Consider the following 23974-nt stretch of genomic DNA (forward strand, 5'->3'; position numbering starts at 1 on the left):
CTAATTTTCATTTTCAGAGGTTGTTGTACTTTCAGAAGCATGATTCTACTACCATGTCTAGACAAATTTTTATTTGGAGAACTTGAATGTTGTTTAAAGTTGCACTTCCGTATGTAATTGCTCTTTTTTTCAAGTAGCTGTCACTGGGAAAAATTTAAGAGTGTAATGGTTTAATGCCAACTGGCAGCTTAGTGCCACACAAGCATTCACTCAATTTCCCACTCAGTTAGATGGGGAAGAGAATCAGAAGAGTAAAAATCAGAAAACTCTTAGGCTGGGATGATGACAGTTTAGTAGGTAAAGCCGAAGCCGTGCACACAAGCAAAGCAAAACAAGAGGTTCACTCCCCATCATCAAGCAGGTGTTCAGGCATCCCCAGGAAAGCACTCTGAATGTACCCCCTGCTTCTTCCCCCAGCTTTACATGCTGAGCATGACCATACGGTCTAAGGTGTTCCTGGGGCCAGCTGAGGTCACCCGTCCTGGCTGTGTTCCATCCCATCTCCTTGTGCATCCTCAGCCCTGTTGCTGATGGGATGGGGTGAGAAACAGACAAGGCCTTGATGCTTTGTAAGCATTGTTCATTGATGATGACAATATCCTTGGATTATCAATTCTCTTTCCAACACAAATCCAGAACATAACCCCACACTAGCCACTGTGAGGAATATTAACTCTACCCCAACCAAAAATATCATAGAGAGAAACGAGGCCCGCATAAAATCACCTCTACAGCGAGTTGGCTGTGCTATGTGTAGAAATAATGTAACCTGTACTGTGCAACCCGCAGGCCAAGAAGGCACATAAGGTGCTGCATATTTTAAGACATACACATTAGACATATGATAATTACTATTATTTTTGACAGTGGAAAGTAGACTTGCAGTTTCTGCTATATTCATAGGCATACAGTGATGTATGAGCTTGTATGGAAAACAAACTCCTATTAGATCATTAGTTCCCGTGTCTCTAAACAGCAAAAGAGGGATTTCTTTGTAAGATGATGGAGGATAATCATGGGTACGGTGGAGAAGGTCAAGCACTAGTTCCCATTTCTCAGGTTTGTCTTTGGGGTGGCTGAACATCAGAACAAAAAATCCAGCACTATTACAATGACTATAACGAGGAAACAGAGTTCACTGCTCAGTACAGACTTCTGAATTGCCATGCTCTGCATCTCAGTTTGCTGTCCAGTCTCTCTTTACAATCAACAGCGAAGGAGATGCTTCTGCAACTTTTTTTGTCTCTGCATCAAGATCTCACACAGGTTAGATGAATCAGTCTGGAGCTGTTCTTTGGGATGAGGTGGGCAGTTTTCTTGCAATGCTGGTCTGTCTCCATTGGCCACAAAGATTATACAGGCTGTGTAACTGTGGTGCAGATTTCTACTCTGCAGCTGCCTTCCACTCAGCCCATCTTTGCCTCTCAGAACTGGAACTTTCTTGTACGAAGAATGCCTGTCTTATGTTTTGTCTCATCAACAGTGCAGGTCAACAATGAATCCATTCTTTCTAATTAATCTTTTGCTACATGGGAAGAAGACCAGAAATTTGATAACAGTAATCTCCAAACTATGAATATGTATTAGTTATGGAAAAATGTATGATATTTTAGGTGTCCTACTCATTTTTATTAGATTAAAAATGAATGAGCTTCCTCCTGTACAATTAACAAAGAATTCCTGTTCCCTATGTTGGTACTTACTGCTCTGTGTCATGGACTCTTCTTTCTATTGGGCTATACTATTTTTGGTTAAGAAACATCTACTTTTTAATTCCAATGAGTCTTAACTATTGTGCAGATGAAAGAAATTACCTGCATATTGCAAACTGGGGTTTACACCAAATCGTCTGCTGTATTTTCACCTCCTTGGGTGCAACAAGCTATTGAGCATGTCAGGTTTGTTATGTTTATGAATGTTTGTTTTGCCACAGCATGTGCTGGCCCTAGTACCTGAATCCTGCCTCAAGCCACAAGGTAATAGCCCTTGAGGAGCTGTGTGACTTCGAAAGAATTTCAACTGTGCCATTCAGGCATCCCTACTAAAGTTGAAACACTCAGACTGCAAATCTCTGTGATCCTTGTTCTTTTTACACTTACATGGGCTAGGCTGTAATGGTGGGATCTTCATAGGGATGTAATTTTGGGACTGCCCATGTCTCCCAAAACACTGTTAAGGAGTGACAGCAGAGCCCAAAAGAGTAGCGTGGGATTTTTTTTAGTAGACATATAGTTTGGGATTCAATGGGATTACAGTTATGTCAGGACAGATCCTGAACTGGAGCACTGGAAGGAGCGCTGACTGGTCTCTCAGCTGTACCTCAGTCTCTAGACCCTGACAAGACTTCTGAATTCATTCCACAGTCTTGTCCCTGAGCTATCACTTGCTCATTGCATTCTCAAGTTGTTGCCCTGTCTGTTCTAAAACTGTTGTGCTAAGACAACAGATGCCACACACCAGGTTGGAAAGGTGGTTTAGAGATGACTTCTGCAGCCCACACAGTTCTTTTGGGCCTTTCATGGGAAAGTAAGACAAAAATTGCTTTTCCCAGATGTCTGAATCCTAGCTCATTTAGCCATAATCCTCAGGCTTCTCCACCACCTACTTAGAAAAATGTTTGATTGCTTTGACTCTTCCTTCAATCTGTTGGTTACTCTGATTGCTTTGAGAGGTTATACTGCTGCATTAAAACCCATTTTTATCTGGAGCATAGTCTATGCAGAGGAAGCAAGGAACTGTTTTGTCAAGGCTAAAACAAAGAACATTCTTTCTTTGCTTAACACTTCTCCTTGGAATGCTACTGGTTTCCCCTCTTTCTTGTATGGTAAGGTGGAAGATTCAAACACTTTGTTAAAGTAAGGCAAAAATTCTATTAACCATATTTTCTGTTAACCATCTCTCTCCCCACCCAGACAGAAATTCAGGATCTTTAGTACTCCATTCTCCCTGGTGAGGCAGGAGCAGAAAAGCAGTTTGGGAGATCTTACTCCTGCATGAACAATTCTGCTTTCATTCCCACCATTCGCCAGAGAAAGGCTCGTATAGACAGTATGTGTTTATCGCTGGCACTCAGCTCACCACCCGTGAAACTCACGGCTGGGGTGCTAACACCCACTCACACCTGCAGCGCTTCTCTCTTCCGCCCGAAGCATCAGGGAGGGGACCTCTGCAGAGCAGCAATCCCGGGCCCTGTAGCTGCTCTGGGCCACTGGAGGGCAGGGCAGGAAAGATGTTTCAGCAGTGAAACGAGGAGGAAGGTGCTGCCGTGCACAGCGCCACCCGTGAAGCACTCTCGTTTTGAAATCTGTGCTCCTAAAGTGGACAGTAACATCCCTGTTTTCAGGTTTTGTTTCATCAGAAGTAGAGAGTGGTCTTTTGATCCTTACTCTCCACTTTTGCGATGTAAAACAGAAATAGAGGGAAAGCTTTGATTATTCATTTCTTTTTTTAACTGCATCTCTGGCCTATTTAAATTGCGATGAAAACAGCAAGTCAATGTGATAATATTGACAGAACAGGGGGCATGGTGGCAGCAGTTATAAACCCACCATCCTCTGACTTTGCACACCCAGCTGCTCACATGAAATGCTGCAACAAAACTAGCACAGAGGAAAAGAAGCCTTTAGCTTGGCTTGGCTTTCTAAGCCAGGTTGGGGGGTATGGAGCGGTGATAAGGAGAGGTCCATAAACACGGTTGTGCTGAAAGGAAATGTCCTTGTTTGTATTTCACTCCAGGAGGGTCAGGAGCACTAGCATGTCTCTCTGAATTACCTTCACAAGACAATCGGGTCAGCCTTTCATTAATTTTACAAACCATATTTGATCCAATTGGAGGATTTTTCACAGTAAATCAAACAGCTCTTCCACTTGTGAAGGACTTCTAAAAAGGAAGTTGAGTTCTGCTGTGAGCTGAGAAAAGGACAGGGATGACTGCATCAAAAGCCAAATCCAGACTCCTCACACTCTTGTTCTTAGTGCTGAATGTGTTTCTGACAAGCCCTAGAGAGTAATTTAGAGACAAAGCCCAGTAACATGATATTACTAGATATTAAAAATCTCTATTACACCAACAAATGAATAAAAATCCTAGTTTTAACTGCACCTATAGTTCCCTTGTGCTCAGCAGAAAGAAAAACGTTGCATGCTTTTGTGGATGAGAGAGAATGATCTGTTTGAGATGAAGAAAACATACTAAAAGAGGAAAGAAAGAAGTCTATGAAGGACAGAAGAAAAGAGCCAAAATAAAATGTAGGAAATCTGAGGAGAGGGCAGACAAGAAGAGGAATAGAAATAATTGTGGGTGGAATGCTGGGTTTTTTTAAATTGTAACTTGCAGGTGGTGTTTTTTGTTTTGGTTTGGTTTTGATTTTTGTTTGTTTGTTTGTTTGTTTGTTTGTTTGTTTGTTTGTTTGTTTTAAGAAAAAAGAAAACTGAGTCCTGTGGTTGAGGGTTATGGTTAACAGAGGGACCAAGGAAATAGCTGAACAACTTGCAGAGGAAACAGCTTAAGATAAACAAATCCTAGACTTCCCCTGCTCATAGGACAGAAACAAATGGAAGAAAACAAAAAGAAAATGAGGTCTAGAGAGAATGAGAAGTATGTCTCTGTGTAATTTCAGGGGAGCCACAAACCTGCCTTTTCATCTGTACAGCTAAAGAAAGACACTGGGCAGCTGAAGGAATAGGTCTAGTACTGTAGGTCAGGATAAGAACTGTCCTGCCACAGAGATAAAACTCAATGCCTTTGAGGCATAGAAGGTAGACTTGATGTAGAAATAAAAAAATATTTTTTAAAAAGGTGCAGAATGTTCTGTTTTCCCTGATAAACCAGGTTTAGGGAGATGGGGGAGAGCAAACTTATCTCCTTTGCCAGTCATTCAGCTCATGTTCAGCATACAGGTATTCATGTGTGTGATCACAGAAACAAAGTGTGCATTAGTCCACTCAAGTATGTGTCTCTTGTATGAGTGAAATGGTAACAATAATTGCCAGGTGGCACCCTTGATGCTGGCACAGCATATTCACAAATTAAAACAAGCTGTTGCTGTGTATACCTAGTATTTTTCCTGCAATGTGCTGTGTTAAAGTCAATAATCACAGAATGGCTGAGGCTGTTGGGTAGCTCTAGAGATATCCGCTCCAGTTTTGCTGCTCTGAGGTGCTCAGAGCCTTGTCTAATGGGTTTTGAGTATCTCCAAGGATGGAGATTCCAAAACCTCTTTGGGCATCCCATTCCAGTGTTTGACCACCCTCAGAGTAAAAAAGCTTTTCTTGTTTTTCTGTGATATACCAGTCAACTTCCCGGCCTTTATATTTGGAAGCAGCTACCAAGGGAAATTGTACCATCACCTTCCCACAGGTTGAGATGAGTCTGACAAATTTGGAGTTTCTCAGATTTTCTTTCTTGCCCTGCTTGAAAATGGGAGTGATATGTGCTTTCTTCCAGTCCTCAGTAATCCCTCCTGATCACCATGACCTTTTACAAAAATCAAGACACCTTTCAGGGACATCAGCCAGTACCCCGATAACCCGGATACCTCCGATCATGTCTTAGGGTGTTTGAGTGCTCCTGTGTGTTTGAGTGCTCTCTAACTACAAGGGGTAAGTCTTCCTTGCTCCACCCTTTCCTTCAAGTTTGAGAGGTCTTCTATGAGTCGTCTTACCTGCAAAGACCAGGACAAAGAAGTACCTTGGGCTTTTCCATGCCTTCTGTCAGTGGACATGGGGTCAAGCATCTACGTAAAATCTTTACCAGAACTGAACATATTGTGCAGAATTACAATTAGTTACCCAAGAAGGATTGTTTTTTATCGGTTTGAAGGGCAATCTAAACAATATTTAATTGTCCTGACAGGTAAGGGGGGAGCATCCACATTCAACATTGGCTGAATTTCCTTAAGTAAATGAAAAACGCACACATTTCATTGTCCTGAGAGTGTACTACAGAACTCAAAATCCTAACAGATGTAGGCATCTCTCCCAATGATTGGCTAACGTCTGAGTCATTTTGATGAACCATTTCAATGGACTACAAAGCTTTCACTTGCTCCTTGTGGAACAAGAGTGAAAAGTTATTCTGAGAGGCAACACCATGAAACAGGAAAGGCAGTAAACTCCAAACCAAAGTTTTCCTCCTGATAAGTGCATGTTGTTTTGTGGTAGTGCTGTCAATCAGACTTGCCCCCATACTTGAGCTTTACACCAACTTGTCCTTTGGGATTGAAAGGAGCACATCCAACTCCTGCCAGCAATTAGTCAGAACTCTGCCAAAAATATTCACCTCTTATTGACATGTAACTCTTCCCCTTTCATTTGCAATGATAACAAGAGTGTAATCCTCTTATCAATAGTACCTGGATAGATATTCTGTTCTCTTAGCCCACATTTAGAGCAACCTTCTAATTGCTTCTCTCTCACCACAATGCATCTTGCTACTGGTGCTTGACAGTAGCACCTAAAATACAAGCTGACATTCTGCTACAATTCAGGGCTGTCCCACTTAAGAAAAAAGGACATATTCAGGCCTCTCAAAGACATTCAGCACAACCCTCAATAATGCATGGCTTTAATCCAGCACCATTTCCCAAAGACAAGTTGTTGTCACACCAGCAACCTGAAAGCCCTGCATGCATGGAGAAGTGAGAATTTGGAAGGCCCAAAGAAAAACAGTCTTCATGTTTTTCAGTAGTTTTAGTGGAAAGTAACTTCTGACACTTGCTACTGGAGAACTTTAGTCTTAATTCATTCAGATAACAGAGGCATTGATCAATGGCTGTCCTAAAACCATGCATGTATTATAGAGGAAGAGAGCAGAATTTCCTATTATCTAGACTAAAAAAGGAAATTGGCTGTGGCTGAAAATCAGAAATGCACTGCCTGTTGGGTACATTTTTTAGCTCTACATTAAATCTCTAAAGCTACATAAGTCATTTCTACGTCTTTAGGCATTTTGCATTTGTTCTTGTATCATATGAAGGTCACATCACCAAAGTTGGTTGAACAGGTGAAGCACTTCACTATTGACTCAGTTTTATTTCATTGAAGTCAATGGTGCTTATGCAACATAATTAAATCCATTTTTGTCTCACCTGCAAGATTTGAAAAATTGTTTACTACTTGCATGCCTCACCGTTTAAAGATACCTTGTTTGCACCCACAGCACCTGATTCCTAGTTCCTGTGACCATTTTCACTTCTACCTGTTACATGACCTCTCTCATGATTATCAAAGGCATTGTACAATTTGCACTAGTAATACAGTCTATGGATATGTGGAAGTGGGACACTAAGACCAAGTAAGGAATTCTGGGTGGGAGACTAGGTAGGAGACTAGAAGCTAGGGATGGCAAAGATCCAGGCTGGAGGGCTTGAGGCTTGAGAAATAGATAAAAATGTCTAGAAACATCTAAGTCCTGGTTCTTAGCCATCCCAGAAGGCAATGGACAGCCTCTGCTGTGTCTTCTATCTTCAGTGTCTGGCAAATGTGAAGAAGACAAACCTGCAGCTGCCATTACATCCTCTATCAGCTCAGCCCAAAGACATTTTTATCTGTAGTCCTAAAAGCTCCAAACTGTTTTATTGCTTTTAGACAGAAGAACAGATCATCCATGATTTTCTCAAGTACCAGATAATGAAAACCCTAAGTTGAAAAACAACTGTTAATGCATTCCAGAGCAATCTGTGGTGAAGTGCACACTAACCACCATGGCACCTTTTCCAAAATACTGCTGCTCAGCCTTTGAGTGTGAAATTTTTACATTGTAGAATTGACATTTCATAGGAAAGATGGTGCAAAACACAGGTGGAGCTAAAGCATCTCAGCCATATTCAAAGATTCGCTTGATCTTATTCACATCATCCCATCATTCTGCTACAGTCCTTTCTTTCTTCCTCACTGCCTCTCTTGCCTGGAGTATTGGAAACCAAAAGTTGACCTGAAAAGACAGAAATGTGATCTATAAGATAGTATTACTGAATTAAGATCACCCAGACACTAATACCCTATATAGCCAGTATTGAAGGCTGTAAAAAACCCCAAACTTAAATAAACTGCATATGTCTGCTACTTTCTGTCTGGATATGCCATAGGTATATGCATATATGCATGTGTTTTAGTTGTTTCCATTACTGTGTCTGTGTGTGTGTGTGCACATATACATATATATATATATATACAGGATAATTGTTTTTGCAAGCAAAAGTATGTTTCCTAATGGTATTGGTAGTCACATTGTGTTTTAAAACAGAAATAGATCACTTTTCATATTGCTAAGCAATACTGGAACATCTTTCTCTACATTTAGGGCTGCTCTTACTGCCTAGCACTTGCTGTCTAGATTGCAGAAATATTCTAAATGCTTTTTATATGTTCATGAAAACAAAGTTTTTCTCTGGAGGACTCTGAATCTGAGAAGTATTTTCTTGCCAGCACATAGTCATTTAAGCATACCAATATCATGTCTGAGGCATGTGTGCTGAAGTACAGAACAAAACAATTAAATGATCTAATCTTACCATCAGGCAACGTGTCTTTGGCTTCTGAGCATTGGGGAAAGTGTATTATCACATAATTGAAGTTAACAAGTGTTTAAGTATTTCCTGGATCTGGCTACCACCCAGTAGGAAGATTCATTTTTTTCCCCAGAGTTCACGGCTTACCGTTCTTGCAAACATGTTCTTCCCAGTTTTCCCTTGCAGCTTTGCTCTTTTCTTGAGTAATTTTGCATGTAAATAATGTATCCGTTTCATCTCAGTATCAGGATAAAAGGAAGTTGACACAAGTATTTTAAGTTGGGTCAGGAGGCCAGAGAATAATCCAAAAATTATTAAGAAGAAGATGATGACTCCAAGCTGAATCCATGTTGTGGAGAGAGCAAACTCTGGATGAGGGATGCAGTTATGCTTAAACAAAGGGATCTTGAAAGAATCAGTCTTTGAAATATGCTCTTTCATTGAAATTATATAGCTTTTCTCATTCTTCTGCACAAGAAAAGAGAAAAAAAGTGTTGGTTATAATACAGATTCCCTCTTTTTTTAATATTTCTCTTTCAGTGGCCATTCAGATTTACAAAGGACCTGAACCATGTAGACCATCCAATGTCTATATACAGTGTGCTCAAAACAATATATTTATTGGCTATTTATAAATGTTTTGCACTCTATTTTCATAATGTCTCTTGGGACAATGTCCAGAATTTTGGACCATTAAAAACTTACCTTCTCAGTGGTTCTGATAGGGAAATATTTTACTAATCAGGTCATAATAGTTTACCATTTTTTTCACTCTGCTCAGATTCCCCTTTGGAGGGTCTTTTGCTGAGAGTAAAACTGCAGGGCAGAGCATCTTTCCCTTTGGTTTTGTCTCAGCAAACGATCAGCAGTGCTTCCACACCACCCAGAAATTAAACTCCAAATAAGCTTCTCCCCTTCCAGTAAGAGAGGGACAAATGCAGAGATTATGGGTTGAGATAACAAGTTACTGAAAGCAGGAAGCAATGGAATAAGAGATGCAGAGTAACAGCAGCAATATTATTAACAAAAGTATATGAAAAGAAAAGGTGGTTTACCTACAAAAGATATTCACCATCTCGACTTAGTTCCATGTGGCCCTGGGATAAAGCCAAGATGGTGGCTCTTCCTATGCCCAGCACCACATGGCTGTCCCTAGAAAAAGACAAGGTGGTAGGCACTCACCACAGCACTCACTCTGTCCCTGAGCTCCAGATAGCAGAAAACAATGACAGACAAACCCCTGAAAGCATGACTGCCCCTGCCACACTGTGCCACAACTTTGAATGCTGGACTCAACTCTGTGCAGCTGCTTCCAAGACCAGCCCTGGCGCTATTGACTGCTCCAGCCAGCTCCACTCAGCTCCTTCCAGCTCAGCTCAGCCTTGGCTGGGCTCAGGTCACCTCCGCCCCTTTGTTCCCTGCAGCCGCCTCCTGCACCAGTGCTGGTTTTCAGCTCCGTATGCCTGAGACAAGTCTTGGATGAACAGGAAGGAATTGGGCAGCAGAGGACGGGGGATGCAGGGTCAGGGCTGATCAACCTTCCCAATGGAGAGAGGGAGGCAAACACTGCACGTTCAGGGGTGCTCGCCCTTTCTTCCACCTAAAACCACGCCTACAGTGATGTTGTGGGTTGTATAGGAGAGCGACCCAGCCATGTCCATGTGGCACTAAGCCTTGTCCCCTCTCTGCAGCCACACACTGGCCCAGGCAGTGCTCTGACCAAAGACTGTCACACAAACGAGGCTGCCTGACCTCCTCTTGTAGCTGCCTTTACTTAGCTGATGTCTTTCACTGCTTACGGACTGAAATGCTCAATAAAAAAGGGTAAAATAGACATGCTGCTGGGAACATATTGGCAGGCAGCTTTCTGTTCTGCGTGTAAGAACACTGTAGGGACACTGAACAACCCAGCCTCTTTTCTGATCATAATCAGAAGAATAATAAACGCTTCCTTGTAGCTTTTCTAGTCACTCTCCAGAGGTCAGGCACTTCTGTTAGGTGTTCATTTGAGAAATCAAGTTCCCAAAGCATGCTACTCATCTTCAGCCTGTTAGCCTTTCCTTGACATTATCCTGTTCCAAACTATCTCAGGACGTTTTATCCCTAAACTGAACTGATGTAAAGGCAAGAAAAATCTTTATTAGGAACTCAATATAAAACAGGGGTACTAGTGCATGAAGAACTTTATTGTTCATGCTAATTAATAAACATCTCAAGTCTCTGAATCTGTCCTGCTCACCCAGCTTCCTGGACTCCATGAGATCAGCAACCCTGAGGCTTGATAGAACAAATCTGTTGAGATTAAATTTTACATTTTAATGTAATTAGCATTCCTTGGGGAACTAGAAACAATCTGATGATGGCATTAGTTTTCTCTTTCGAAGGAGTCAACCAGCTTTCCACATGAATAAACAATGCACATAAAGAGAGCAAATTCATAGTATGGGAGCCATGAATCAGCCAGACATGGTAAGGCTCAGGACTTCCGTCTGTGGGTAGTGGGACTAAGCTCCTTTGCCCTGATTAGGGTCACACCCAAGGCAGGTCATGATAAGAGGCTGCCATCAAGGTACAAAGGATAGAAACACAGGCAAAACCACAAACACCAGTACACAGCAAACAGTGAGGCTATAACAGGTTGATTAGGGTTGTGATCGGTTGTGTTCTTATTATCTCCAGGAATGGAGATCCCACAACCTATCTCAGAAACTTGTTGTACTGTTTGATCACCTGAAGAGTAAACAAAACAAAAAAAAATGTATTTCTTACAATTTGTCCTAATTTTCTCTTCTCTCTGCACTGTGCACCACTGAAAAGTCACAGAATCATAGAACAATTAAGGTTGGAAAAGATCTCCAAGATCATTGAGTCCAATTTTTGACCAAACAACACCATAAAAACTAAGTTATTTCTTCAACACTTCTAGGGATGGTTACTCCATTACTTCATTGGGCAGCGCACTCCAATTCTTGACAACTCTTTAGTTGAAGAAATTTTTCCTGTGTCTGGTTCCTCTTTCTTACCCACCCCCCATCACTTTTTTACACACACTTATAAGACCCCTCTGAAGCATCTCTCCTTCAGCCTGAACAGTCCCCACCTCTTCTCATGTGACAGATGCTTTAGTCCCTTAATCATCTTCCTGACCCTTTCCTTGATTCCTCACTCTATTATATGCCCCTCTTGTACTGAGTCTCAGCAGTGCTAAGCAGAGAGGAAGAATCACAACGTACAGCTTGCTGACAATGCTCTGCCTAATGCAGCCCAAATTAGCACCTTCTTTGCCATAAGGACACATTGCAGGCTTGTGATCAACTTGGTGTCCAACTTTCAGGGCCTTTTTGAGCAAAGCAAATTCCCAGTCAGTTAGCTCCCAACATGTAAGTGCATGGAGTTATTTCTCTTCAAGGACTGCAAGACATGGCATGTTCCTTTGCAGAACATTGTGAGGTTCCTCTTGGCCCAGTTCTCTTCTGAAAGACAGAACAACCCACTGGCATTTCAGACACTCTGCCCAGTTCTGTATTGTCTGCAGGTTTGTTTGGCTACAATCTGTCTGCCTTTACAGGTCATTAATGAAGAGGTTAAACAGTGTACATTCCAGTGCCTACTCCTGGGGGACATCAGAAATGGCTGTGTACCACAAGTCAGAACTTTTTGAGTCCAAGAGTTCAGCCAATTTTCAGTTCATGCTATTTTCCTTCTATCTAGCCCACACTGCATCAGATTGTCCATGAAGATGCTGTGTTCCAGTGTTCCAGTAGTGGAAGCCTTAATAAAAGCACAATCAACATCCTCTGCTCTCCCTTCCTTCAGCAATCCAGTGTTTTTATCATAGAAAACTGTTAGATTGGTCAAGTATGATCTAGCCTTTATAAATCCATCCTTAATACTCCTAATAGATTTCCTGACCTTCACATGTATGAAAATGGCTTCCATGATTATATCCTCTGTCACCATCCCAGGGAAAAAGGTGAGTGTGACCTGGATCCTCCTTCCCCTTCTTGAAGATGGAAGTAACATCTGCTTTCTTCCATTCTCCAGGAACCTCTCCCAAGCCCCATGACGTTTCAAAGACAATCAAAAGTGGCCTTTCAGTGACATCACCCAGCACCCTCAGCACCCATGCGTGCCTCCCATCAGGTCCCATCGTTGCACATTTGCTTAAATGTGCCCTAACATGATTCTCCTTCACCAAGGGTAAGTCTTCCTTGCTCCACACTTGCCCTTGTCTCAAAGACCTGGGATTCCTAAAGGCTGGTCTTCCTAGTAAAGGGACAGCTTTAAGATAGCATTTCTGTGTCCTTTGTTGCCATCAAGACCCTTCTGCTCTTCACAGTGGACCTACATTTCCCCATGTCTTTCTTTTTCTGCTTATGGACCTTTGTGCTGCCTTTCACCTGCCTCACCTGATTCAGCTCCATGTGGACTTTAGCTTTCCTGCCTTCATCCTAATACAGTCAGACAGTGTATCTCCATTTCTCCTGGGACTGGTGTCCCTTCTTTCACCTATTCTGTGGTTTTGCCGAAGCTCCTTGCTCACTCATGTTGGCCTCCTGCTGCCCTTGCTTGATTTAGTTGGGAAGAATAATTCTTGAGCTATCAAACCAGGTAGCCTTACTTTGCATTAAAGGCATGACTCCATTGGTGAAATCTCCACCTTTAGGAATATTCAGACAAGATCCTGAGCAATCTAGTCTGTCTCTGAAGTTTGCCACAGAAACAGAGAATATTCTGTGTTGGAAGGGACTCACAAGAATCATCAAGTCCAACTCTTAAGTGAATGGCCCATATGGGGCTCAAACCCACAACCTTGGTGTTACTAGCACTGTGCTGTAACTGGTTATCCTTGTTTTGAGCATGAGGTTGGTCTTGATGGCCTCCAGACTTATCTTCCAACCTAGTTAATCTATGGTTCTCTATGTTGCTGCTGCTCCTGCAAGAGGAACCTGGAGATTTTGGCAACAAGATATTATGTCAAATGTATGTGCCCATGCATACAAGTGATGAGCTCCTCACACTACTCTATACAAGTAGTGCTGCATATGAAAAATATCAGTTTTGTGAGTTTCCAGTTTCAAGCTTCTGGTTTTCCTATGTATATTTAAATGGAAGAATGAAAGACCTTCTTCTAAGATTTACCATTCTCTAGAAATATGACAAAGCTCTGGAAAGAACTGTCTGGTTCCATCCAACATATGTATCTGTAGAGGCAAAGGCCCTTTTTGAAATGAATGATATTTCAGGAAAGAACTGATGGCTCATTACTATATGTTAGCTCTTGCAGCTGCTGAAGATGAAGGGAAATTTTTCAACACTAAACTAAGAAATATATGGTACTGATAAGTACTTACATTCTGAAAGAGACTGAGTTGAATGTCTAGATCCGGTACTTCCTGGAGATATTTGTTCACAGAAATAATTAACAAATAAAACAAAGAGTCTACTGCAGCAAACAGAAGCCAGATGCAAAGATGAATAATTACAGGGAGAAAAGAATACAGAATTTTTTTCCTGTCCTTTCTTGTGAAGAAGAAGGATGGGATTATCATGTAATCTTGTCTCTCTTTTCTGTTAAGTGGCAGGAGACAGGGTCTTTGCTGTTGCTTTTGGTGCTCATCAAATGCAATGAACCGTTTTGTGATATAGGTATTCTTAAATTTGGTACTATGAGAACCCACAAATTCCTTGATAAAGAGGCCAGTTCCAAAAGAAACTAGAAAAACCCCAAATATAGGCAATACTTTCTGGCCTATATAGGGCAGCATAGTCAACATAAAAGATATCTGGTTGGTAATTCTCTGGATTTCTTGCTCTGTGTCATTTAGCTCTTGTTTTAATGCATCATCTGAAATTGAATAAGATGGTGTGAATTCGTGCTTTAGGACCACTATATCTTCGGGTAGCTCACCAGGAAGCTTGGCCACCTCATAAATCCATTTTATTGCCTCAACATAATATTTTATCAAGGCAAATTGCTCAAGCTTTAAATGACAGGTTATACTGTCTGCCAGAATCTTTAGATTGTGAAAAATATTTTGAATGTTGCTGGCCACCACAACACCTGTGCCAGCAGTAATAAGAGCATCCCTGCCATTTTTCAGTCCACAAGAAAGGAGGAACAGAATACTAAAACAGCGCAGGTGCTTGAAACAGAAGAGCATGATAGAAAGCAAAATCCAGATGAATCCAGAAATCAGTAAGGGCCCCAAAGAGTGGTGTGCCAAGGAGAAATGCATGCTAAGGAAAAATAGAAAGCTGGAAGGAAAGCCAACTGCAGAGCAAACTGCGAAAAGCTGCATGTGATACTTCCAGCCAGGCTTCCTTTCAGATATAAAAATCTCCCATGTGTTCCGAGCTATTGAGATGAATTTTTGCATTTTCTTCTGATTGCTGCTGACACTGCAATGGCTCAAACTAAAAGGAAATGAAAAGAAAAACACTGTTATTTACAGGGTCACACTGCTGGGAATGATGTGCTTTCAACTGCCATCTGATACTTCTTCACACTGTAAAATATGCAGGTCTGACTCCCATGGGGTGAACCACCACACGAGACCAAAATATTTGTCCCCAACGTCACAGATATAAACATTGAAGAGGTGACTCTAAAAGGATTCTTATCTTTTGTCCTTTTATATTTTGCACCCTTTGATTTCTCATTAGCTACATGGAGATAATGTTCATGTGAACCTGTATGTGTGGGTGTGGGTGTGAGTGTATGTATGAGAGACACCAGCCTCCTGTGGCATCCACTGCTCCCCACAGATACTAGCTTTGCCTTGTAGGCACCAAGAAGAGAAAGAGAGCGGCACAGAAACTTCCTGTCGGTAGCCCCATGAAGGGGAGCATGGCTTGATCTGCAGGGAGCAGCCAGAGCAGCTTCCAGGGAGGAAGGAGCTGGTAAAGCAGCATTTCCACACTGCCCAGGGATGGGGAATGAAGCACACCTTCTTCAGGTGGAAGTAGGTTAGTGCAGAGCAAAGAAAGCGTGCCTCAGAGGCACCATTCCTTCCTTGGGTCTCTCCTGGGATAGCACACCTACAAATTAGTCCATATACAACAAGGTGTCTATGAGCCAGCAGTGTGCCTCATAGCCAGGAAGGCCAATAGTATCCTGGGGTGCATTAAGAACATTCACAGCAGGTTGGGGGAGGTGATCCTGCCCTTCTGCTCAGCCCTGGTGAGGCACATATGGAGTTCCATGCACAGTTCTGGGCTCCTCAGTACAAGAGAGACATGGAGCTCCTGAAACAGGCTGAGTGAAGGGCTATGAAGATGATGAGGGAATTGATGGGGGAATCTCTCTTAGGACAGGCTGAAGGAGCTGAGCCTGTTCAGCCTTGAGAAGAGATGACTGAGAGGGGAATCTCATCAATGTATATAAGTATCTGAAGGAAAGGTGTCAAGAGGATGAAGCCAGGCTCTTCTCAGTGGTGCCAAGCAACAGGACAAGAGCCAATGGGCAGAAACTTATGCACAGGAAGTTCCACCAGAACTTGACGAAAAACTTCTTTACTCCTGTAAGGTCCACAAAAACCTTGCTCAACATGGCTCTTAAAAGGGCTTAGAGTTGTTCATGCAAGCTCTGAGTTAGACACACGGGACAGATATGGACAAGATATGGACAGATATGGACAAGAGGTAAAACAACTAAAAAACTTAACTGGCAACTTAAGAAAATCAGAGAACTTTGGCAAAAGATTTAGTGCAACATTCAATCCACATAAAACACTTCTCAAAGCATTAACTTAGCAAACTCTAAGCCCGTTTGAAGCTAAGTTACACAAAAATTCTGAGAAGAAAGAATTAGAAACAGAAAGACAGAAAATACATAAAAGAGGAGCCACATAACTACCACTCCTGGTTTCCAGTGGTGTGCAGCTGATAGAAATTCCAAGAAGAGGTAGAGTCAAGACATGCTTGCCTCATGTTCCACATTAAACACCCCTTGGCCCATCCCCTAGGTGGGACTTCCAGCCATTTGGCCACTTAGGAGCTGGGTGAGGGGCTCCAGAGGAGGGGTGTGACACTGACTGGCAGCCACTGCCAGGCTGCAATAAAGGAGTGGGGGGTGTAGGGCAGGGCACTGCCTCACCAGGGCAAGGCTCGACCTGCCCTATCCCCACACACATGTGCCCTAAAATGTCTCGAGACGTTAATCATTCCAGCCACTCATATCTGTGAGGGTGACCAGGCACTGGAAAAGCCTGCCAGAGAGGTTATGGCATCTCCCTCGCTGGAGAGACTCAAGAACCACCTGGACACAATCCTGTGCCATGTGTACTGGAATGATCCTGCCTGAGCATGGAGGTTAGACCAGATGACTCACTGTGGTCCTGTCCAACCTTACCATCCTTCAATTTTGTTTTTAACCCTTTTTAAGCCTAATAGCTTGTGCTTGTCACCATCTCTCCTGCTTACCAACATGCCTGTTACGTAAATTACAGAGTATTTATGTGATTCAAATCAGTTTGATGGGAGACATTTCAATGCTCATATCTTTCCTTGGTTTTTTTTGTAATATATTTATAGTGCAATGTGTCCAAAGATGCAAGGTCAATTCCTAAGCATATTAGCATTTTGACATTCTAGAACAAACAAGATATTAATTAAATAAACAGTGGTAACTTTATCTAAAATAGGGAACAGTTGTCTTTGTAAAACTCATCCTGAAGATATTACTTTGTCTTTTGCTTAGCTTGAACACAGCAGGTAGCCAGGAACTAAACTATAATTTTGTATACATACTGTATTTTTTTAGCATTAGACTTAATGAATCCTGCTAGCATTCACTGCACCATTTCCCCCTCCTTCTCATAGTAATTAGTTAATAGTTGTGTCATTATCTCCTTTGTGTGCAACAGGGGCTGAATATTATGGGAGCAAGCATCCATCACTAGCTGGGACCTTCTTGTACTGATGTGCTGCTTTTCCTTGACCTTACTTGGCCTGATCCTTTATAGTGCTGAGGACAATCCTGAAAATGTTAGGTGTTTTTTGCATTTAACAACTTCAGCACAGGTGAACAGTGGGCAGTTCTGGATGGGCTTTATTCCTGGCACTATCACAGGGCCTGGGAAAGCTGAGAAAATTGCTCCCCTCCAGTCTCCTCCAGTGAACTCAGCTGTAAATGAAGTACAAGACCACTTAACAGCTCCTTCACAGGAGCAAAATTAATTAATTAATGTCCCAGAAGTAAGTAGAAGTTACCATGTTTGGGAAGATGCTTCAAGTGAAATGAGGAGGAGAGTTAGCATAGGAGCCACTTGACCCCAGTTCTGCTGTGAGCAGAGCTGCCCTTCAGCCTATGTGGATGGTCTGCTTTGTCCTCTTTTTACTGAAAGACATTTCTAGGAAACATAATCAAACAGGAGATGCTTATGATCCTGAAATCAAGCAGAACCAGACCTAACAGCCAGCAAACCTTGTCAGCAAATCCTGTACCTCTGTGATCTAATCGTTGAACAGCGTGCGCTGCCACAACTTCTCTGAAGATCAAAGAAAAATTGCCTTGCACAGTGAATACATCTGGCATTCTCTTCTTGATTTAAGAAACCTTAACAAAATAAAATGCAAGAAGGATAGCATTTATCTAATATTGTCCAAAACATCTGTGTAAGAAAGTAACGCATTTTGAGTTTTCTTTAGTAGCACCAATTTCACAGCTGTTCTCAGGCACAGTTTTTACATTGTTTTGAGTGTTTGTATGTATGGGTATGGAGAATTTGGGTTAACGCTTATAAGCATTTAGTAAATGGCAGCAATACGTGACTGGGATTTTGGCATGACTGCATCCTTAGATCTCATAAAAGTACCTCTGGACTGGGAGACTGGAGACTTGCAAAATATGGACAGAACTTGAAAAGAATCAAAAAGTCTCCTTTTCTGATCAGATTCAATCTGTTACATGAGATCCCTGCAGTACTCAGAACAAACATGGTAGGTTTGTCCCTAACGTGAATGAATCCCAAGCTTTAAGGCAGGAAAGGCATTGTAAGGACACAGTGAATTTTGGAGGCTGTGGCATGGATGCTCATGTGTCTCTCCATGGTCACTGAAGGTTGCAAACGCAGCATTCTCATCCACTCAACAGCCCATCTCTAAGCTAAAACTTTTCCAGGGTAAGAATCAGGCTCGCAGTGTGCATTTCTGTGGCTTGTGTGACACCTCAGTTTTTCCCACATAAGGCATCAGCAACAGGCACAGATATTCAGCATTGGGTACAGGAGAATCACTCAAAGGATGAAAATTCTAAATCTAAAAAAAATGTTTGAAGGCTGAACATTCTTATATCTCCAGCCACTTAAACAGCTGTGAATGCTTGGGAAGGAAAATAATAGTCTGATTTAGAGGTAGAAATAAATTTTTGGCATCACTAAAGAGGTTAATTCAGAACTTAAAGAAATAGTAAACTTTGAGAGCTTTCTGGAATGATTCCTCTTAAAAACATAAATTACAAAAGCTTTCCTGAAGTTGTTCAGTGCAGTTAGGAGGCTGACAAGAACAAAATCTTCATTTCAATTGCAGTCTGAAGCAAAGTACTATTTCTTCTGTCCTGTAATATGAACTAAGGTGGAGGCTGCTACCATTATTTGTGTAGCACAAGGAAATAATTATTCTTGGAAAGCTGTTTCTTGCTCTGAACTGCCAGTTTCTTTCCACCATAGTTTCTAGTGATGAAAAACTCCCACTTCCACAGAGGGGAGCTGGAAAATCTTGTGCTCTAGTTCTGCTTCCAAAACTGATTTTTTAGTTGGGTCCAAGGGGAATCTCTCTATGTTTTAGTTTCCCTCTCTAGGAAATATTTACTCAGCTCTTGAAGCATGATATTCTTCTACCATATGGCATGCTGGCAGGAGTAATTATAAAAAAACCGAATTCTCCAAAGGAGCTTCTCTGGCAAGGAGGTTGGGCCACAGTTCTTAAGACTTGTGATGTACTGAATTTAATGCACCACATTTAGAAGGTATTTTTCTAGTTTAATTTTAAAATAAACAAGAAAAATATATTTATTTATTTTTTATTTATTTTAAATACTTTATTTATTTATTTATTTATTTAAAATAAGAAAAAGAACTTATTTTAAGCAAGAATATCTGCTTGTGATATTTCAGATATGGCTACAGGTTTGAGGAAGCAGAAGATAAGTACATGGCATCAAGAATCCCTAGAAAATGTCCTTCCAGCTCAGCCATGAGCCCTCTGCTAGAGCTAAGTAATTTTTTTATAGTATGTGCTTATGCTCTTCATGATATCTTCCCTGCCTTCTATGGAGACACTTCCATATTCATCCTCCAGGTAATTATGGCTGCCTCTGCTACCAGCTTGGTCCTGTCCTACTCCCTTGCTCACCCTGCAGCTGATGATAGGTTTCGACAGAAAGAATGGACTAGAACCGGGCAATTGAGTTGGAAGATGCCAATAACAACCATCTAGTCCAACTGCAATAGATTGAAACTCTAAATATTTGCAGGGTATCTGTGAAACCTTTTCTACCTGTTGCTTGCTTGAGGTGAATAGCAGGTCTACATGTCTAGTATATGGATTAGTCACCCATGCAAACACCTTGCCAATTTTTAATATAATGGAAAAAGCAGGTATCTCCTAAAAATATATAGTGGGTAAAAGAATGGGATTTACTGAATAATCAGGGTTTTTTTAAAAGAGAAACAGCTGATTTGGCAAAGCATGACAAAAGGAGTCAGATCCCTAAGTCTACTTTCTATTTTGACACAGACCTAAGTCAGGAAAAGTGACTGGGCCCTACAAGTGCCATTGCGTTAGGACTAAACAGTACCACCCAGTTTTTGCACCTTCACACCAATTCTGATATCACTTTCTCTGCACAGCACTGTTCTTTGTGCTGATCTCAGGAGGAGTATGGAAGTTTGGCAGGCCCTTTGCCCAGAATAGTGTGCAGGATCCTTATACATAAAAGCAAAGTCTCATTAAGAGAAACATTAGGTTAAATGGGAAACTTAGATCCCATTGATGCCCAGCTTCATAGTGATCTTTGCCTTGCTTCAGCTACACAGTGATCTTGCCTCATAAATCCTGTCAGGATTTTATACAGGAATTAAAAAAGAGAAAGCACACAGTAAGAATATAAAAACAAATATTTCCCTTTTTTTGTCAATTTCGGGACCCTTCTTTTCTAGCCTCAATCGGTTACATTGAAATATAAGAAAATTACTTCCCTTTTTTGGATGCTGTCAAAAAATCCAGCGCTGAACTATGGCATAGTAAAAGCAAAAATACAAGAGGGAGTCCCACATTATTTCCTTTGTTCAATGCAGGGCATTCAACAGAGAAATAAAAGCCCAATCAAACATCCAGCAACATTACTGCAACTATCTCCAGGACTTCATTGACACCCTCATAATTTCTCAAGTTCACATTATTTGCTTTTGACTGAATGAGGAAGTAAAGTAAATGGTACTGAACACATTAAACAGAAGAGATGACTAAAATGTCTAATCATATATGTGCACATAAGAACTTGAAACACCAAACAACACAGTAATGCAAATACAACAATTTATACACTAGGAAAAACAAACAAACAAGGAAAAATAGCAATTGAGTGAGATCTCTTTTTCTTCATGTATTGAAAATAGATAGCTTGGGATAATTCTGAACACTGCAAGATATTACAGGTTTTTCAGGATGCCACAAATGTATTAAATGTCATCTAATATGAGATGTCTAATACACTGGAGGTTGGACTTGATGATTTTTAAAAAGGGTTCCTCCAACCCAACTCTGTGATTCTGTGATGTCCACATCTGAGCTGTCTATATGTCAAGAAAGAGAAAAGGGTAGTTACCCAGAACCGTTACTTCAGACCTGCTTGAGAAGTCCAGCCTCACAGAAGATGGATTGCATTCTATGAGAACTTTAGCTCAACTGTGAAAAGTGTCTGGGTTACTCAGAGCTATCCAAAGCCTAGGAAGATTAACCTCACCCTGTGTCTCCTAATTGTCAGCACAGGTTGTATTTCACTAAGCTGGACGCTCAGAGAAGGGTACAGAAAATGCGTGGTGGACAGCCGTAGAATATGGACAGCTATGTAAGGGACATAGAACAAGAAATCAAAATTTCTCACAACTCTACGGCCATGTTAGGAAGCTGTGATACAACAAACCCACAGACATATTCTTCCCTTAAAACACAGGAAGGGATGTAGGCACAGTTTGGGAAACTCAAATGGCAATTTGTCTATTGCCAAAAACAACTCTACAAAGCACAGAAAATTTCAGTGTGAGGAAAGGAAGGGAACATACGAGATTACACTGTCTCTCCTACACAAAATGGCTCTATACATACCTTTGGGAGAGTTTAGGAGTAAATTGTTTCACAAACTTTAGGAATAGACCCTCCAATCAGTAAGGTGACAACAGCTAACTTAAAGCAAGTCCTTTTACCTTAGAACAGCTAGCTCAGTCCATGATTACTGTCCCAAGTTCCTTGATATTAACCTTAAAGTGTTACTTACAGGCACTCCTGAAAAGCGCTTGAAGGTTCTTCACAGTGCTGTGTGTCTCTTGACTTTGGTGGGGAACTGAGATAGACAGTAGTAAAAAATCTCACATGAGTAATTTTTTTCCTCTACCCTCCCTCAATGAGTCAGACACACTACAATTTTGAAATTGTTCTGATTTTGACAAAGATTCATGAGGAAGTAACTTATGCACAAGACCAGAATAGTATGTAATTTGCAAGTGCCACTTTCCACCTTTCTTTCTGGCAGAATAATAGATATCAGCAAATGAGATCAGGGCCCAAATTTCAACCATTTAATATTATGTTAAGTAATGCCTTAGGTCTAGAACATTTTAGCTATTTTGGTACTTCCTTTGAAAGTAGCAGCAATTCAATACCCAAATAAATTTAAAGCTCCAATAATTTGCACCTCAAAAATGTTCCTACTGAGGTCTGTGCAAATACTTTTGAACAGTCTGTCAGAATATGGTCCTTAGAATAAGACACACCTTAAATATACAATAAAGACACAAGTTGTATGCAATAAAGATAATTTATTTAGAGGAGGGTAGAACTGCCATGCAGAGGAACTTTTGCTTTAACTTTGGCACTTCTATTTTAAATCTACTCTTGGTATCTGCAGGCACAGTTTGCATGCGCATTTGAGTGTACAGGGGAGAAAGACAATTCTGGACATCCATCCTCCCCACTTGAAATGGGTCACACACATCCTACCAATTTTTGGATTGATCTATTGAACCAGTCAGTCCTTTTATTCAGTTGTCAGCAGGACCATCTGATAAAGAGGACAACAGATTTAAAGCAAATCAAAGGCTGATACACAGCTTCACAAGGACAACAGCAACAAAAAGAATAAGAGGATTGTTACATACCTATGATACTTTTTCAGTAACATCCTTCATACACTGCCTTTTTCAGCCATTTTCAGAACTAGCTTGCAATTATGGTTTTACTGTTTATGTTTAACCTTTCAGATTAATTTTTCTCAGAAATGTCGTAGGTGGTTTCGTCCATTGCAGAGATGTTACCTGCTACACATAAGGAATTCTAAATTGGAGACTGACTATCATTTAGACTCTGATTTCAAAGATCCAGAGCTGTACACTAGTCTTGGTTCTGTCCTCGGACTCTATGCAGAATCCAATCAGCAACCACTTTAGAGCTGGCATGCACATTATCTATTTGCCCTTTGTTATAATGTCTCTCCATGTAATTTTCCATTCAGCTGGTTTTACAGCAGATTCTGAGCACTGAAGTAGCAGGTTGAGCCCAGGTTTCCCCTCCACAGGGCAGCCATACCCCTGCTCTTCCAAAAGCAGCTACTGAACAAGTCCCGAAAGTGGCAGACAGAAAGGTGAACATAGCACAGTGTTCATAGCATCTAAATTATGCATAATGTAGGGCTATAATTAGATCCAGTGGACCATCTATAACTGGAGAAAGTCTCTGATTATTGTAGGATGAATGGATGAAATGATCTTATAGCAGAACATATTGTTCATATTATTAAATAAGGGAATATTCTGTCAAGGGATGCAGGTAAGTGCATATATGTCAGATCAAGCCTCCATGGAACCCAGCATCTCAGCCTTGATAGCATATCAAGATATAGATAACATGTAGCAGATGTTTACAGAATCACACAATGAGGAATATGGACCATTTGGACATGGTCTAGGTGACCCTGCATGGGGGGGGGGAGGCGGTGGGGACAGAGGGGCAGAGATGACTTCCAGAGGTCCCTTCCAACCTCAACTATTTGATTCCATGACCATTGAGATTCCTCTTTTCATTTTTCCAGCCTCTGAGGCCAATCCAAATGGCAGCACAAGCATCTGGAGTATCAGGAACTCCTCTTAGGTTATTATCATCTGCAAAGCTTCTGAGGGTGCAGCCCTTCCAGGTCAGTAATGATGTTATACTGTATTGGCCCCAGTATCAACCCATGGGACACACCA

At 41.3% G+C, this 23974-nt stretch overlaps 1 protein-coding gene across 1 annotated transcript; it reads right to left on the bottom strand.

Moving 5' to 3' along the window:
• Positions 1 to 7540: 7540 nt before the first annotated feature.
• DCSTAMP (dendrocyte expressed seven transmembrane protein) lies at positions 7541 to 22049 on the bottom strand. Its single transcript, XM_066204565.1, has 4 exons — positions 22009 to 22049; positions 13865 to 14927; positions 8658 to 8978; positions 7541 to 7933 (listed from the first exon to the last, which is right to left on the bottom strand). The coding sequence occupies exons 2-4, from the start codon at positions 14888 to 14890 to the stop codon at positions 7862 to 7864; spliced, it is 1419 nt and encodes a 472-aa protein (XP_066060662.1). The 5' UTR covers positions 14891 to 14927; positions 22009 to 22049; the 3' UTR covers positions 7541 to 7861.
• Between the last annotated feature and the right edge of the window lie 1925 nt (positions 22050 to 23974).

This window comes from Chamaea fasciata, unplaced genomic scaffold, assembly GCF_029207755.1.
Source record: "Chamaea fasciata isolate MVZ Bird 193981 ecotype frontalis unplaced genomic scaffold, bChaFas1.0.hap1 SCAF_1, whole genome shotgun sequence".
Classification (NCBI taxonomy): Eukaryota; Metazoa; Chordata; class Aves; order Passeriformes; family Sylviidae; genus Chamaea; species Chamaea fasciata.

What these genes read in the sequence shown, in the direction of transcription:
- DCSTAMP (XM_066204565.1), bottom strand. Translation starts at nt 14,890, where the DNA reads ATGCAAAAATTCATCTCAATAGCTCGGAACACATGGGAGATTTTTATA. An exon ending in AACTCAGTCTCTTTCAGAAT is followed by an intron (nt 8,979 to 13,864) that starts GTAAGTACTTAT and finishes TTTCTTGTGCAG; the next exon opens with AAGAATGAGAAAAGCTATAT. An exon ending in AGAACATGTTTGCAAGAACG is followed by an intron (nt 7,934 to 8,657) that starts GTAAGCCGTGAA and finishes CTGTCTTTTCAG; the next exon opens with GTCAACTTTTGGTTTCCAAT.